Source organism: Coregonus lavaretus, assembly GCF_964263955.1.
Source record: "Coregonus lavaretus genome assembly, chromosome: 16".
Lineage (NCBI taxonomy): Eukaryota > Metazoa > Chordata > Actinopteri > Salmoniformes > Salmonidae > Coregonus > Coregonus lavaretus.
In genome coordinates this window covers 16,590,580-16,607,562 of record NC_140003.1, presented here as the reverse complement: position 1 = coordinate 16,607,562, position 16,983 = coordinate 16,590,580, and the positions used below count along the sequence as shown (strand labels likewise).

The 16,983-nt window shown below is 41.0% G+C and overlaps 2 protein-coding genes across 2 annotated transcripts in view; both read left to right on the top strand.

Annotated features, from left to right (window-relative positions):
* The first annotated feature begins 1,004 nt into the window (after window positions 1–1,004).
* Window positions 1,005–3,317, top strand: LOC311143748 (cytochrome c). The gene is made up of 3 exons (XM_084179623.1): window positions 1,005–1,092; window positions 2,292–2,465; window positions 2,573–3,317. The coding sequence occupies exons 2-3, from the start codon at window positions 2,297–2,299 to the stop codon at window positions 2,716–2,718; spliced, it is 315 nt and encodes a 104-aa protein (XP_084035749.1). The 5' UTR covers window positions 1,005–1,092; window positions 2,292–2,296; the 3' UTR covers window positions 2,719–3,317.
* A 3,909-nt stretch (window positions 3,318–7,226) lies between these two features.
* pde11a (phosphodiesterase 11a) overlaps window positions 7,227–16,983 on the top strand; it is a gene marked incomplete at both ends in the record, with an annotated part of 73,256 nt that continues 63,499 nt past the window's right edge. The window contains 2 exons of the mRNA XM_084179056.1: window positions 7,227–8,027; window positions 8,809–8,967. Coding sequence (XP_084035182.1) covers window positions 7,227–8,027; window positions 8,809–8,967 — 960 coding nt within the window. The remainder of the gene's footprint in view (window positions 8,028–8,808; window positions 8,968–16,983) is intronic.

The following is a 16,983-nucleotide window of genomic DNA, read 5'->3' as shown; positions in this document are numbered from 1 at the left end:
ATCCAACGTTATGGTGCATTACCGCCACCTACTGTACTGGAGTCTGGGCCAGAGATAGAGAGAAACTAAATCCTACATGTCAGCCCCGTTGATCTTAAAAAAGATAACAAAATATCAGTCTCCTTCTCAAAACCCATTGGATGAGAAAGACAGAGGTCCCGCCCCTCTGATATTCTCCTCCAATGGGTTTTGAGAAGGAGACGAGGAGAGAGGACGCGTGGAGTATGCAATAGAGCTCGCCAGCGTGTAGTCCTAAAACCCGGAAATGAGTTGTCTCTGGTTCGTTCTGCCATTCCTATGGCGAAAATGGGGAAAGAATAGGCTTTTGGGATGAACGCCGAAAATAAGGTCTAAGGTTAACACAAGTTTAGGAGATCTTATACGTTTTGTTCTATGAGATAATATCAGTCAGTCAGAGGAGGCTGGTGGGAGGAGCTATAGGAGGAATGGCTGGTATCAAACGCATCAAACATATGGAAATCACGTTTGGCTCCGTTCTATGGATCTCATTCCAGACTTTACAATGAGTCCGTCCTATAGCTCCTCCCACCAGCCTCCTATGCAGTCAGTTAATATGACCTTTATGAATTATGAAGTCTTCATGTGCTTCAAAAATTAGATTGTTTCAAAATTCACTAAACATGACTTTAGCTGATGAAGATGAGCTCATAGAACAAAACGTATAATATATCCTAAGCCGGTGTTTACCATAGACCTTATTTTCGGCTTTTATCCAAAAACCCTCCAAAAACATATTTCATTTCCACATAGGCTTTGTCAAACAAACCATGGCTGAGTTAGCGCCTACAGTAAGACGCCATTACTATTTCTCTCTATTGAAATCTTCCCATTGTGTAGTACAGTATGTAACTTTTTCCTCAACTCCATCTAGGGCTTGAACGCAAAACAGTGTTCGTCATAATGATGATAGTGATGACACAGAGCATGTGACTGGCCAGTATGGCGAATGACGTTATAAACTGGAGTGCCTTTTTTTCGGGGGTGAAAAAGGACATTTGATCCAGGAGGCTATCAGAGAGGAGACAGCTCAAGGTGAACAAAACGTTTAAGGAATATAGCTAAATTGAACAGGTAAGATTGACCAAATACGTTTTACTAGTTTACTGTAGTCAGTATTTATTTTATTGTGAACATTGCTTCGTTTTTATTTATTTTTTCGAAAGGAAAGTTTGCCTGATTCAGACTGTAGTTATCCGCCGGGAAACGTGGTAACTTTACGAGATTGTTAACCAGCTAACGTGTCTAAAGCCAAAACAACTGAATATCTTAGAACAACTGAAACAAACAATGGCTGTGAAGGAACATATCAGCCAACATGTGTAGTCTGTGTTCGTCTTTTTGAGTGAACAAGCTAGCTAGGGAAATTACGTTAGCCGTTTTGTAACTTGGCTAGCTAGTTAGCTAACGTTAGCTTCTCTTGCCTATCTTGTTACTGTAGTTAACGTAGCTAACAGTGTGGCCACCTCAACAACGACCTAAACTACAGTTTGATAATAAACGGGATAACTTGGTTATATAATTCAAGTAGTAATACAGCCTTATTTACACAGTCGATGATTAAATAGTTAGTTGGCTAAGTTACACCCAAATGCCGGTACGTTGTCATCCTACTTCTCCCAGCGAGTAGTACATAGCACTGCATTGGTTGCGCAACAGTCTTAACGCCTCTAGTGGCGAGTGAATATAACGTGGGGCAAATTATGAAACGTTATTACAATGTGTGATCCTTGGGACGTCCTTACCCTAAACCCCAACCTTACATTTACATTTGAGTTATTTAGTAGACTTACAGAAATAATTAGGGTTTAGTGCCTTGCTCAAGGGCGCCATCGACAATCAGCGGACAACAGGTAAAGTAATTTTAAATTAAGCTTGTTCAACATTTTGACTTGTAATGAGACTGTTAAGGAATTCTGAGCCTACATGTTAGAGATGAGAGCCTATTAACCGCTAGGCTACCAGCCACCCCACCTTGACCCTTACCCTTACCTAACCCTTAACCGGGTAAAATATCAAGTTCAATGGGGTGACGTCAGTTGGGACGTCCCAAGGATGCCTTTTAGACTTTGTCAATTATGAAAGACCAGTCAGCATGTTGAACCACCATAACAAATAATCTTCCCTTGGGATTGTCAGCAACGTGTCATGGGAAATGATGTAACATCAAGGTGGATACCTCCCTCCATTTCTGTGTTTTTGGGTACTACTACAGAGATAATCTGGTGTTTTATAGGTACAGTAGCTAACCTCTTTTGTATTTTGTCCAATAGGAAGCATGGGTGATATTGCTAAGGGAAAGAAAGCATTTGTCCAGAAATGTGCCCAGTGTCATACTGTTGAAAATGGAGGAAAGCACAAGGTCGGTCCAAACCTTTGGGGTCTGTTCGGACGCAAGACTGGACAAGCTGAAGGCTATTCCTACACAGATGCCAACAAATCCAAAGGTACAAGTCTGAGATTCTCTCACCATTCTAGAGGAAATTAAAGGGGGAATCTGACAGTGACATATTGCATTCTCATCCAAACTTGTCCTTTTCACATGTGATTTCAGGCATTGTCTGGGAAACCGATACCCTCATGACGTACTTGGAGAACCCCAAGAAATACATTCCTGGAACAAAGATGATATTTGCTGGTATCAAGAAGAAGGGCGAGCGTGCAGATCTTATAGCATATTTGAAGTCGGCAACTTCGTAGACTACTGTCTATGCTTTATTCAATGTATAGTCTTCCCTTTCTGTATCTTATATAAATATCATCAAGTGTTCAGAGGAGAAGGGGGATGGCTCTTTCAAGGAGCTAAGACTCTTATTCTTAGAATTTTAACAGTTATACATTGTCTGTTGCCAGACTAATGTTGCAATTATTTTAATAGCCTGCTTGACATAACTGCTGGGACTCTGAATGGTGTTTGCATGATCAGTTGCCATATTTATCACAGCGTTATCTGTCTTTGATATTTTCCTCAATTTTCATGACATAAATGATATCCCCTGGTTTAACAGGCTCTAGTATACATCATAAATTATTGAACCATAGACTGTAACTATTCCATAATTTATTGGGTCAAAAACTGTGTATAATATTTGTTTCACAAAAAAAGTTTAACCTAATTGTATGTGTACTGGTTTTAGTACTTGCTAATAGAAACGGTCAATCAGATTTGGAATTCATTTGAAAGGGTCACCTTGAAAGTAATGTCTCTACTACATACCATGGTAATGTCTTATGTAGCCAATACCTCATATGGTTGTATTTGAGTTTGTTAATTGAATAAATTACATGCTAAACAAGTATCCCAATTGTTAGTTTTATCTGGTCCGGTTCAAGTATCAGGAAGGCAACGCTGCCTCCCTCTCCAACCAAGGTGTATGAATTGAGCAAAAACTCTGAATTAAGGCCCGAAATGAGTTTTGAGGTCAGTAACCTAACGTCGTAGGTTTAAAGACACCTGAGCAGAGTTCCCACATCCAGTTTTCAGGGGAACGGCCCCACAGGCTGAGATCTGGTACAAGTAGTAGAAATACGTTTTATTCAGCAGTTGTGATTAAGTGCAGGAGCACACACTAAGGCAGCTGTATTTTTTTTATCGAAATGGCAGAGTTTCAGAAGGATGTTTCAATGACCTTGTCTCACCATTCCAGTGTGTGAGACTAAGAACCAATTTATGAGTGATCTGAAGATGTGGTCGGGGACTCTGTATGGAGGGTGTGACTCTATAGCGGAGCCTGCAGAGGCCAAATTGAGGCCGGTACCGCATGGCTGTGCGCCTCCCAAATTTTGTAAAAATGCGGAGGGCGTTGTATAGCGCCGCATTGACATGATTGGTTGACGGGAGGTCCTGTATAAACACAAGCTCACTTCCTTGACAACAGCTCTGCTCTGCAGTATGAATGCCCTGACTTCTGCAGAGGCCCTATCACCGTAAATGCACGGCCAAAGCAGATGTCAGATTGACTTTTCAGCGCCTTTGAGTGCCCAATAGTGTTTCTCAATCCTCAGTCTGTGGGTCAAACAAACCTGAATTGAATGGCGAAACCAACTCCTGGAGTGCAGCATTTTGTTCCAGCCCTGCCCTAACACACTTAATTCTACTAATCGGCTGCTCACTAGGACCTTGATAAGCAGAATCAGCTGTGTTGTGCAGGGCAGGTCAATTTGCATGTGATGGACTTGCAACCTACAGATGCATGTTACATATAATGTAGGTCATTCTTGGAGAGAGCCAGTAGAGTAATGTTTTGGTTAGTAAACATGTGAAAGTTGACTTTATCAATCACCATTTCAATTGGTGTGTGAACACCTTGCATCACTTGCATAATCAATATGCCCAAATTTAAATGTTTTTTGGGTAATGTTTAATCATTTTATCTCACAAGCTTAACACAGAAGTGTGAATAGGATGAATGAGGGTTAATGGTGCTTTCAAGACAACTGGGAACTCTGGAAAAAAAATAGGTCAAATGTCAGTGATCTTCAGGTCGGAAAGTCAGCTCTAGAAAGATGCCTGAATTTCCAACTTGGAATTCCAAGTTGGATGACCGTTCAAAACTATTTTTCCCAGTCGAAGCTTGTTTATTTCCAGAGTTCCCAGTTGTTTTGAACGTTTGGAAGTCTGAGATTTACGAGTTCCCAGTTGTTTTAAACACAGCATAAAACATGCTGCAAAGTGCAAACCATAGAGAATGAGAGAGGCCTCTAGTGTCGCACTGCCGATGCGTATTAGCATTGGCAGTGCCATTGAGGGCTTCCCAAGGGGCCAGCGGCAGTTCTAGAAGCACTCTTTCGATTGCTCCTACAGTTTTGCTTTGGTACTGCAGTTTAACTGACGCCAGGACCAGAAAGACAATTTCCTAATAAGACACTTTAGTCATCACCTTTGCACACAAAACATCCATTGAATTATTCAAATAATTGTAGCTGAGGCCGATTTTTTTCCATCACTCACAGCCGAGATATTAACATTTTATATTCATCCAATGTCTTCGGATGATGTGATGATGTCGTCGCTGCTCCCGCTGCACCCTGTGCTAGTGCGTATGTGATGTTGGTCCGTATAAAGCAGATGTAACCTGGATATATAGACGGCCCATGCTAACGTGAGTAGATTACCTTGAAAACAACAGTCGGACACAGTCTCCGTTTTTTTTTTTTTACCCCCTTTTTCATGATGACCAATTGCGATCTTGTCTCATCACTGCAACGGGAGAGGCAAAGGTTGAGTCATGCGTCCCTTGCCAAACCCTCCCCTAACCCGGACGACACTGTGCCAATTGTGCGCTGCCCTATGGGATTCCTGGTCATGGCAGGTAGTGACACAGCCTGGGATCGAACCCGGGTCTGTAGTGATGCCTCAAGCACTGTGATGCAGCACCTTAGACCGCTCTGCCACTCGGGAGGCCCAAGTCTCCAGTTCTTAATTATATATTTTTAATTTTTTACCAATCATCAATACTTGTAATCAAAAATAAACAATTGTCCGTTTTATAACTGAAAAATTTACAAACTAACAGTGAAATACAACTCTGACTCATCCTCTGGCTTTAAAACAGAAGTCCAAACTCTTCCACCATTTTAATGTAGTCAACTGGGTGGGACTTCATTGGCTGATCACTCCTGGTGAACTTGTTGGAGTCATGTCCCCTGTAGCTCAGTTGGTAGAGCATGGCGCTTGCAACGCCAGGGTTGTGGGTTCGTTTCCCACGGGGGGCCAGTATGAAAATGTATGCACTCACTAACTGTAAGTTGCTCTGGATAAGAGCCTCTGCTAAATGACATAAATGTAATGTCCAACCGGGTCATTAGGAGGGATCAGCCAATCGTGAAGAAGAAAACTGACTACTTCAGAATGGGGATAGCCTCAATGGCGCTGCCCATGCTGTCACAGATGCTATAATGGCACATATACAAAGATTCGTCCTTTATCTATCTCTATGGCGCAAACATGTGAAAGACCATTGATCGTATTCCACATTGTGGAGTACAGCTCCCTCTAGAGGAGAATGCAGTTACAAATCACAGACATTTTGTAACAGGTGAAACAAGAGATAAGGTCCCTGGTGGAAACATATTGAGAGCAAGGAATTGGTGTTGTGGATAGCCATAAACACAATGGAAAAGTGAACAGTTGTTCACTGCACAGCTTAATTATGGTAAAAGAACAACAACAAGAAAAGTGTGCGTGTGTGTATGCATGCGTGTGTTCTGGAACGTGGCAGGGTAACTTCCCACCAGAGGCCACTGTTATCACACTTCCTATATGATGCGATTATAGTTATTATTCCAAATATATATTTGGCAAATAAGGCTCTTGTTTTTTATTTATTTTATTTCACGTTATGTTGCATAGACCTAAATAAAATAATAAAATACAAATGTTTTTATTGTCACATACACCTAGATACGGGCTATATTAAGGCCTAACTAACTTGAATAATTAATTGGTTTCTTAAACAATGTCATGTAAATACCCATTATAAACTCTCAAATTAAATACAATTGGAAAAAGTTGCAAACACTGCACTAAATATTTCTGTACATGATAGATTTGGTGGAGCTGTCGGTAGTAGCTCCATATTGTCCTTTCAAGACAACTGGGAACTCGCGGAAAAAACGAGGTCAAATCATAACGTCAGCGATCTTCAGGTCGTAAAGTCGGCGCTCTAGAAAGATGCCCGAGTTTCCGAGTTGAATGACCGTTCAAAATGATTTTTCCCAGTCGGAGTTCGTTTTTTCCCAACTTCCCAGTTGTCTTGAACCCACGGAAATCGGAGATTTCCGAGTTCCCAGTTGTTTTGAACGCTGCAATAGCCAACGTCATTTGCTCACTCTCCACTCCGATGATGCACTGCCAGTGCGCGGCAGCAGTTGCTCTCTGAATAAATAACAGTCGAAGTCCGTGAGTCTTTTTTGCATCCAGTCTTTCATCCATGAGAGGTGGCTTTTATTAATTGCAATTGAGAGTTAATATGTTATTGGAGGTGAGGTGATATATTCATCATATTTTCTCCATCATATTTTGTACAGAAGGCAACAAGATATGTAGCCTAGACCTCAAAGAGTTTCGTTATGAATGGATTAAGGGAAGTCGTGTTACAGAAGCGTCTGGGTTTCTTTATTTTTTATACTCTGTAAAATATTATAAATGAAAATTTCCTGTGCAAATGTATGGATTTGGTTCAGCCAGGACCATCAACACAACCGACATGGCAGTGTCCAATATGGTCTTCTCTGACGTGGAAAGTTTTCTGGATACGCATCCCGAGTTGTTTGAGGACTATCTGAACAGAAAAGGGAAACATAGTATGGTGGAGAAATGGCTCAAGAATCACCAGGCAAGCAAAACTTCAGTAAGTACAACAGCAGTCGCAGCGCCGGAGAAAACTAGCGTCAGCGCCTGTAAAGACAGTTGGGCGAGCTGCAAAGGTGATGGTGGCCCGCATAGACGAGCATCGCAGAAGGAATTGCGGAAAACTTTCGCCAGGTCCAAAGCCATGAATTGCAACAGGACATATGATGAGCAAGTGAACTACAGGGCTCAGGAGCCACTGACAAGTATGAGGAGGAGAGCTCTGCTGAGAAAAGCCAGCTCGTTGCCTCCAACCACTGCCCACATCCTGAGCGCACTTCTGGAGTCGCGAGTGAACATACCTCAGTATCCATCCACAGCTGTTGATTTCAAATATTACCTTAAAGAACACAACGAAAGAGAGTTTTTCCTGGAATTGGTAAAAGACATATCTAACGACTTGGATTTAACTAGCCTCAGCTATAAAATCCTGGTGTTTGTGTGTATTATGGTCGATGCAGACCGCTGTTCCTTATTCTTAGTGGAAGGCTCAGCAAATAAGAAGACATTGGTATCAAAATTCTTTGATGTTCATGCAGGTATCACAGTTTTACCCTCCATGAGTAACTCGGATGAAGTTCAGGTTCCTTGGGGAAAGGGAATCATTGGATATGTTGCTGAGCATGGAGAGACAGTCAATATCCCAGATGCCTATCAGGTGTGTGTATGCCTGTGTGTGTGTGTGAGAGAGAGAGCACTCCCACCTTTGTGTTTGTTTGTCTGTGTGCAACAGATGAGATCATGTGGCACATCAACACACAGCTTTGAATTAGCATCAGAATGATAATTGATTAATTTGCATCCTTACCTCATCTATCACTATACACACAAGCCTATGATGACCGATGACTCATGATTAATCAACAGAAAATTGATCTCACCACATAAAGTAAAGAGAGCCTACTGTAATGAAAAGAGAAGTGCATGTTTATACTTCAGTGGTGATGTGATGTTGCACCAGCCACCAGGGATGATGTGAACTACTGCCAAGCTGACTCCCCAGTGGCCCCAGGACCTCACGCTGATTTTATTGATGAAGCAAAGTAGTCTTGATCAATTGATTTACAATCCAGTCTGCAGACATTGAATGCACAACTCATGCAAATATATTCCTGAAGTTAGTGTTTGAAAAATGTGGTGTGTGCCAAGCCAAACTATAACTTCGCACTTGAACATTTGCAAATCAAACACAAAACCATATTAAAGGTATAGTCAGGCAGGATGCTTAGGTTGACATATTCATCCATGGTTGAAGACCAGTTTTGCCCACAGCATTTTGGCATGCAACACAATGTCAACACTCCACAATGAGTTAGGGCCTTATCACAGGCTCTCACAGGAAGTTATGATGTTGAGTTGTACACTTTTTATCTGCCTTAAATCATCAATTTACTAACACTTATGTGCGCTTATGTCCTTCCATCTTCCATGGATTGCAGGACCGTCGTTTCAGTGATGAGATTGACAAGCTGTCAGGATATAAGACCAAGTCCCTCCTCTGTATGCCCATTCACAACAGTGATGGGGAGATCATTGGAGTGGCCCAGGCCATCAACAAGAGTCCAGGAGGGGCTCTCTTCACTGAAGACGATGAGAAGGTAACTGCAATTTGACTGTTATTTTTTTCTTACATTTTCCAATTAAGAACAACATTCAAAACAAAAATGGAAAGACATTAGACAACAATATAACAAAGTAACAATAGCTTCCTTACAGGACAACTAACAGACAAAAATAAAAATACAATACAAAATATTTAAGAGACATTATAAACTGGGTGGTTTGAGCCCTGAATGCTGATTGTTGAAAGCCGTGGTATATCAGACTGTATTCCACAGGTATGCCAAAACATTTATTTGTACTGTTCTAATTACGTTGGTAACCAGATTATAATAGCAATATGGCACCTCTGGGGTTTGTGGTATATGGCCAATATACCACGGCTAAGTTCTGTATCCAGGCACTCCGCGTTGCGTCGTGCAAAAGAACAGCCCTTAGCCGTGGTATATTGGCCATATACTACACCTCCTTGGGCCTTATTGCTTAATTAGATCATATGGTCACCTGAAGTAGGCTACATGTTGTATGTACACTACCGTTCAAAAGTTTGGGATCACTTAGAAATGTCCTTGTTTTTGAAAGAAAAGCAATTTTTTTGTCCATTAAAATAACATCAAAATTGATCAGAAATACAGTGTAGACATTGTTAATGTTGTAAATGGCTATTGTAGCTGGAAATGGCAGATTTCTTTATGGAATATCTACATAGGCAAACAGAGGCCCATTATCAGCAACCATCAGTCCTGTGTTCCAATGGCACGTTGTGTTTGCTAATCCAAGTTTATCATTTAAAAGGCTAATTATCATTAGAAAACCCTTTTGCAATTATGTTAGCACAGCTGAAAACTGTTGTGCTGATTAAAGAAGCAATAAAACTGGCCTTCTTGAGACTAGTCGAGTATCTGGAGCATTAGCAATTGTGGGTTCGATTACAGGCTCAAAATGGCCAGAAACAAATAACTTTCTTCTGAAACTCGTCAGTCTATTCTTGTTCTGAGAAATGAAGGCTATTCCATGCGAGAAATTGCTAAGAAACTGAAGATCTCGTACAACGCTGTGTACTACTCCCTTCACAGAACAGCGCAAACTGGCTCTAACCAGAATAGAAAGAGGAGTGGGAGGCCCCAGTGCACAACTGAGCAAGAGGACAAATACATTAGAGTGTCTAGTTTGAGAAACAGGCGCTTCACAGGTCCTCAACTGGCAGCTTCATTAAATAGTACCCGCAAAACCCCAGCGTCAACGTCAACAGTGAAGAGGCGACTCCAGGATGCTGACCTTCTAGGCAGAGTTGCAAAGAAAAAGCCATATCTCAGACTGCCCATCTTAATCTTTTATTTTTATTGGCCAGTCTGAGATATGGCTTTTTCAGTTGTGCACTGGGGCCTCCCAGTCATCTTTCTATTCTGGTTAGAGCCAGTTTGCGCTGTTCTGTGAAGGGAGTAGTACACAGCGTTGTACGAGATCTTCAGTTTCTTGGGCAATTTCTCGAATGGAATAGCCTTCATTTCTCAGAACAAGAATAGACTGACGAGTTTCAGAAGAAAGTTATTTGTTTCTGGCCATTTTGAGCCTGTAATCGAACCCACAATTGCTGATGCTCCAGATACTCAACTCGTCTCAAGAAGGCCAGTTTTATTGCTTCTTTAATCAGCACAACAGTTTTCAGCTGTGCTAACATAATTGCAAAAGGGTTTTCTAATGATCAATTAGCCTTTTAAAATGATAAACTTGGATTAGCAAACACAACGTGCCATTGGAACACAGGACTGATGGTTGCTGATAATGGGCCTCTGTACGCCTATGTAGATATTCCATAAAAAATCAGCCGTTTCCAGCTACAATAGCCATTTTCAACATTAACAATGTCTACACTGTATTTCTGATCAATTTGATGTTATTTTAATGGACAAAAAAATGATTTTTCTTTCGAAAACAAGGACATTTCTAAGTGACCCCAAACTTTTGAACGGTAGTGTACATTGAGTGTGAAACATTACATGTGGATTATACAGAGATGCAATCAATGTGATGTTAGGGGAGATTCTCCATAAAATCAATAAAAGGTTGCCAAATTCTGTAAAATGTCTCTGACTTGTTCCTCAACCAGTAATTTTCTCCACTGGGATACAACTACTTCAGATATCCCCTGCCAATTGGAATGTGGCTATCTGATTTCCATTTCAAGGCAATACATTTTTTGCAGTTTGACTGTTTGATAGGTAATACTTTATACCATGTTATACCTCTGTAGTATGTTACTACACTAGTGGAATATCTACATAACTACTCAACTATTAAATTACCATTGAACAACTCAAAATATTCCGTTTTGAACTACTTTAACAGGAGTGTTAAAAGAATGCCAATTGCTTGTGCTGAATTTCTCAGTGTAGGTCTCTGTTTCTCCCCTTTCATCTGTCACACGTTCCAGCCTTCAATTGTCCCCGCATTCTGAGAGAGTCCACACATATAATGGTCCTGACATGTCAGATATAGACTTCTGTTTTATCTCATGTGTAAAAAGGCATGCCTCCATCGTCTCTGGATCATCCCTCATCCTTTTTATAGGATCCCAGAAACAATTAAGTCACTGAGGCAGAAAACAGAGTGAAATGTGTGCCGTGTTATTAAGACCACTTATAGAGACCATTGATGATTTCTTGTCTGTGAATCACTTGAAATGAATAGAAAAAAATACATTAAAGCCATCTAAGCCATTCTTAATTAAGCTGCTCTCATTCCGTTGGTAACGACTAAATGAGAGATAAGGCCAGGAGGGAATATATACCATTATTATGCTTTACAAAATACTGACCTGTGCATTTCAGGCAGAGATACGAGTTTTGTAGTTCAAGCAGATGTTCACATTGGTTAGGTAACACTAACATTGTCCTGCATTAGAGCAGAAGTGGCAATTCTTTTTCAGTGATACGGTCAATAGCTGTGGTGTTTGCAAGGCCTGCAGAGGTGCAGGGGGAGTGGTGTCATCCTTATGGCTGTCTGTCCACGTTGGAAAGCAGTGGAGACTGATTGGTCATGTACTTTATAATTACCTAAGCATTAATGTCTGTGAGCAAAACTAATTGCTTTTCCCCATCATTTATCTTTCTAACAATAAACCCCCAGTAACGGGGGCTTAGCCTGCCATGCTTTTATTCAAATGTACAAAAACTGGCTTTCATTATCTTGGACCATAAGACAAATTGATGGAAGTTGTGTATAAATAGAAGACATCCAGTTTGCAGTATTTAGTGACTCTGTTACTGTGAAGTAATCCAGATACCAATTGCATTCAGTGTAGAATTGAAACATCCACAGAGGCGCTTCCAACTACACTGTCTTCTAGTACTAGATGACATTTACAATGGAATTAAAAGAAACTTTGACTCCTTGCCACCACATTAATAGGTACGTATTAGCCAAAGTGACTAAACACTGGGGTTGTACAGTAAGTAGTAAGCTGTTTGTGGATACACACAAGGGTTAGCGAGTTTTACTGACATGTCTTACATTCTGAAATGGCTCACGCTGTCAGCAGATGAGCTGAGTTGATATTTACACCCAAGACAAAGACACAAACATCTATGCGTGAATGAAAAAATTATAAGGTAGATCCAGTACAGTAGGCAGGGGCTGGCGTCTCGCATTGATCTTCCTGATGGGATCTGCTGATTTCTAATGAGCTGTTATTTGGCACAGTTACTCATTTAGATCACTAGCCAGTCTCAGATAGAGGCATAACTAGCCTACACTGGTGCGCTGTACTTACACACTTCAAACCCTTCCACGGCCATGCAGAGGCAGGCAGCCCTGTGATGTGGCTCACAGTTGTGCAGTGTAGGGGTAGATTTCCAAGGCACATGCTGTCTTCTTTCATCAGTGCATCTCTTAGCCCTGCTAGATTCAGAAAAAAAAAACAATTGCATGAAGCTAAACGCAGAGGAATCTTTGAAAATAAACATGAAACCCAACACAATTTTTTTTGTAGATTTTGTCATTCAGATGTGTTATGGTAGGTAGCATGCAATGATTAAAGGTTTAGAGTTGTCCCACTGTGTATAATGGGTGGTGTGACTAACACAGTGTTTTCACTGTGTTTTCAGCACGTTTCACATTGCATTAGCATCACGCTAATGCACGGGATGGTTACAGCTGAATTAGTAATGTTGGCATTTGAGGACGGCGGAAGCTGCATGCTACAATGCAGTAATGCTTTAATTGAAAGACCTTGTAGAATTAAATGTATGAAGTGAAGCCTTTCAAACAGACTATTACTTTTTCCATGGTTTAACCACATAAGCAATTGCTGCAAATGTTTAATTTTGTGTAGACTCCCCCCATCTGTTGTTGTAAATAGGTGCTTATAACCAACATACTGCACCCTCATTTAATATATTACTATAGCTAAACATATTATATCGCTTTGTTCTCAAATGCCACGCTCTGTAAATTGTGTTATGTTGATTCCCTACAGGATTAGAGTACTTTGGGGAGCTTGGATAATGGTTTAATTTATGCATAATTGTATTTTCTCGTTATCTTTATTGGATAAATACACCAATGGAATTACTCATATGCAAATAACTTGACCTCATGGTGCAGTGTCTGGTCCTTGTATTATTATTTTGTTTTCCATGATACTATACTATAACACTACTGATACTGAACAAAGATAATCCTAAAATGTTATTGTGTCAAATTAGCTGATTGAACACTGCTAGTTTACACTCCCCTGTCTGTCTAAAAGTGTATTGTCTGTATACCTGTTAATACACCTGTCAGGTGATTGAGCTGCAACAATTTAAATGGTATTGGCAGCCAAACAATGTCTCTTCCCACATTCTCAAGTTTTAGTCCTGGCTCCGCCACATTGCCTGTCAAATTGAGTTAAAGCAAATACTGTAAAAAACACTTTGGGTCAATTTCACCACTGTACATTTGTAGAAAATAATGAGAGGACAGGATTTCTCATTGGAGCCAAGGTCCTATCGGAAATGTTCCAAAATTAAGATTTGAAAATGTAAATAAATACAATCCTGGACTGAGGTTACCAGCATTGTCTCTTTCTCTCTTTCTGGAGGGAATGGCACCAGACCAATGGGTATGGCCGATGATTAGACATTTTCAATTTGGTATTCAAGTACAATTAACAACTATAATCATACCTCTCACATTGCTATAATAGAGTCCTGGCCTGTATGATAACAGAGATTAAGTGAGGCGATAATAAGACAGTAAATCAGACAATAAAGTCCTGTATCGCTGTACAATACAGCTGATAGTTTACCATGGGTTAATTGCTGATAACTTTGGAGGGGGAACCTTATTATGTCTATGTACCACAGTGGGGAGGGAGTACATTGTGGGGGGCTGGGCTCCATGGCGGTACTGTCACCATACACCGTACACCTTCTCCTCTCCTGTCCCCTACATCTAAATTAAAGACCCCAATGAAATGATTGAGGCTGTATGGTAACCGTGGCATCAGTCTTGCCCGGATATTGCTAGTGTTTGGGCTTGAGACATGGCCTAATAGAATGATGCTGAGACATTTGTTTATTTGTTTATCTGGATGCCCATTAGCTTTTGCAGAAGCAGTTGCTACTCTTCCTGGGGGCCACAAAAAACACAAAACATGACAAATAACAAAACACTGAAACACTGATAGGACAGTCACACACATTTAAAATACAACGAAATACAAACAATGCAACTAAAAAATAATATAAACAATGCAACAAAAAGATGATGTGTGTGTGTTAGAGTGTGTCTGTGTGTTTGTGTCCCCTCACAGTCCCTGCCATTCCATTAGTTGTTTTTAAAGGTAATTTTGCGGTTTGCTTGAGTGTCATGGCTCTGTATAAAACTGTGCGTCGCCCTGAATTCGTTTTGAACTTGGGGACTGTGAAGAGACCCCTGGTGGCATGTCTTGTAGGGTATGTACGGGTGTCTGAGCTGAATGTTATTTGATTATGCAGACAATCTGGAATTTTCATCACAGTAATATTTATCATAAAAACTTGGAGAAGCAGTCGTCAACCCTCAACCGGGAAAGTCTGGCATGCATGTTGTTGATGTTAGTTCTGTATGTGCAGTTAAGGGCAAGGCGTGATGCTCTGTTTTGAGCCAACTGCAGCTTTGCTAGGTCTTTCTTTGCTGCACCTGACCATATTACCGGACAGTAATCAAGATGGGACAAGATCAGAGCCTGAACAGCTAGTACAGTTGATTTTTGTGTAAAAAACGCAGAACATCTTTTTCTAACAGACATACCCCTCCCCATCTTCACAACAACTTTGTCAATATGACTTGCCCATGATAATTGACCATCCAATGTTATACCTAGGAGTTTAGCTTCCTCAACTTGCTCAATGGTAGTGGTGGCTATTCAGCATGATGTGGCTGAGGTCCCTGATGATCTTCTTGGCCTTCCTGCGACACTGGTGTTGTAGGTGTCCTGGAGGGCAGGCAGTGTGCACCCAGTGGTACGTTGGGAGGAGGGGATGTGGTCTTTGACTAGCCTCTCAAAGCATTTCATGATGATGGAAGTGAGTGCTACAGGTCGGTAGTCATTCAGTTCAGTTACTTTCCCTTTCTTGGGCACGGGGATGATAGTGGATATCTTGAAGCAGGTGGGATAACAGCCTGAGTTAGAGAGAGATTGAAAATTGACTAGCATCATGTGAGGCGCGTGGTGCTGACTCGTTTCCCTGGCTGACAGCTGTCAAGAGGGCTGGGTGGAGCAGCTCGACCATAGAGATAGATAGAGGACTCATCTTTATAGCTTTGCCGTTATAATGTGCTTGACAGCATGGGCAGCGCCAGTGAGGCTACAACCCATAGGAATCCCCACCAAGTTGTCTACTTTGACTAATTTAAAATGTCGGAAGCATGGTGTAAACTCTCAATGGCGCTGCCCGTGCTAAAACAACCTTTTGGCCACTAGAGGCCTCTATCATTCTCTATGAGTTCGACCGACCGTGCCTCATCGGACAGCCCTCAGTGACACAGAGCAGGAAATGGTGCTTGGCTCTTTTGATTGGCTGCACTCATGTTGAACTGATGTTGAAATGATGTAGTGTGGCTCACTCTCGACAAGGCCAGACCCTTGGAGCAAATCAGTGTAATTAGTGTCAATTTCAGCTTGAAGTGATGATCATTATGGAGGACTGGGCCTGTAACCTTTCATGAAATGCCCTCTTTCTCTGCGGTTGATTCACCCTGTTACCCATTAGCAGATTTTCCCTGATTCAGGGATCACTGCAATGTGATCTTCAAGGTTAGCCGTTTGGCATGAGGTTTGTAAAAACTCTACAAATGTTGAAGGTCTCATTAAACATTTAAAATGTGAATTTGGGAGAAATATCTTTCATGGTAATACTGGAGTAACACAGTGTGTTGAATAATGATGATACAGAGCATACACTACAATGACTGGCAGTTATTAATGTGACAAAATATGTGTCTGTGTATTTGATAATGTAAAATCACACTACATGTTGTTTTTAGTTTGCATCCTTTGTCCTCAATTCTTTCTAGTCAGCACCATTTCTCAGCTTGCAGATGGAACTGTAGTCTGCAGAACACAAGGACACCATAATAGTCATCACGATTTAAAGGCTCTCAATCCTCTACTGGAATTAAGCTCCATAAAGAACCAGAGCACTTTATAGCCAAAGCACTTCTGGAGAATATGTCGCAGGAGCAATATATTGTAGGTTGTGTGTGAAAAGACTTAGGACTATCTTGACATTATTGCGCTGATGCAACACTTACTGTTGTTTCAATGTGTTTTTTTAAACGCTTTTCCCTTTTTATGTTTACAATCATGGAAGTGGTAGAATCTGATTGTATTTCTGAATGAGTAATTATTTACTAGTCAATACTATAAAAGATCGTCTTGCTTTAAACAGAATTCAAACATATGTGTCTTGCCAGTGCATGTTAATTATCAGTGATGCATCGCCTAGCCACGCTAGCTTTGTCCAGAATGACTCTCTGTTAAGATCCACTATCCACGATGAGGGCGATGAAACAACGGAAGCGCCATT

Bases quoted from the DNA above. Each gene is read 5' to 3' on its own strand.
- LOC311143748 (XM_084179623.1), top strand. From the start codon at position 2,297: ATGGGTGATATTGCTAAGGGAAAGAAAGCATTTGTCCAGAAATGTGCC. The intron at 2,466-2,572 runs GTACAAGTCTGA...ATGTGATTTCAG, and splicing joins AGATGCCAACAAATCCAAAG to GCATTGTCTGGGAAACCGAT.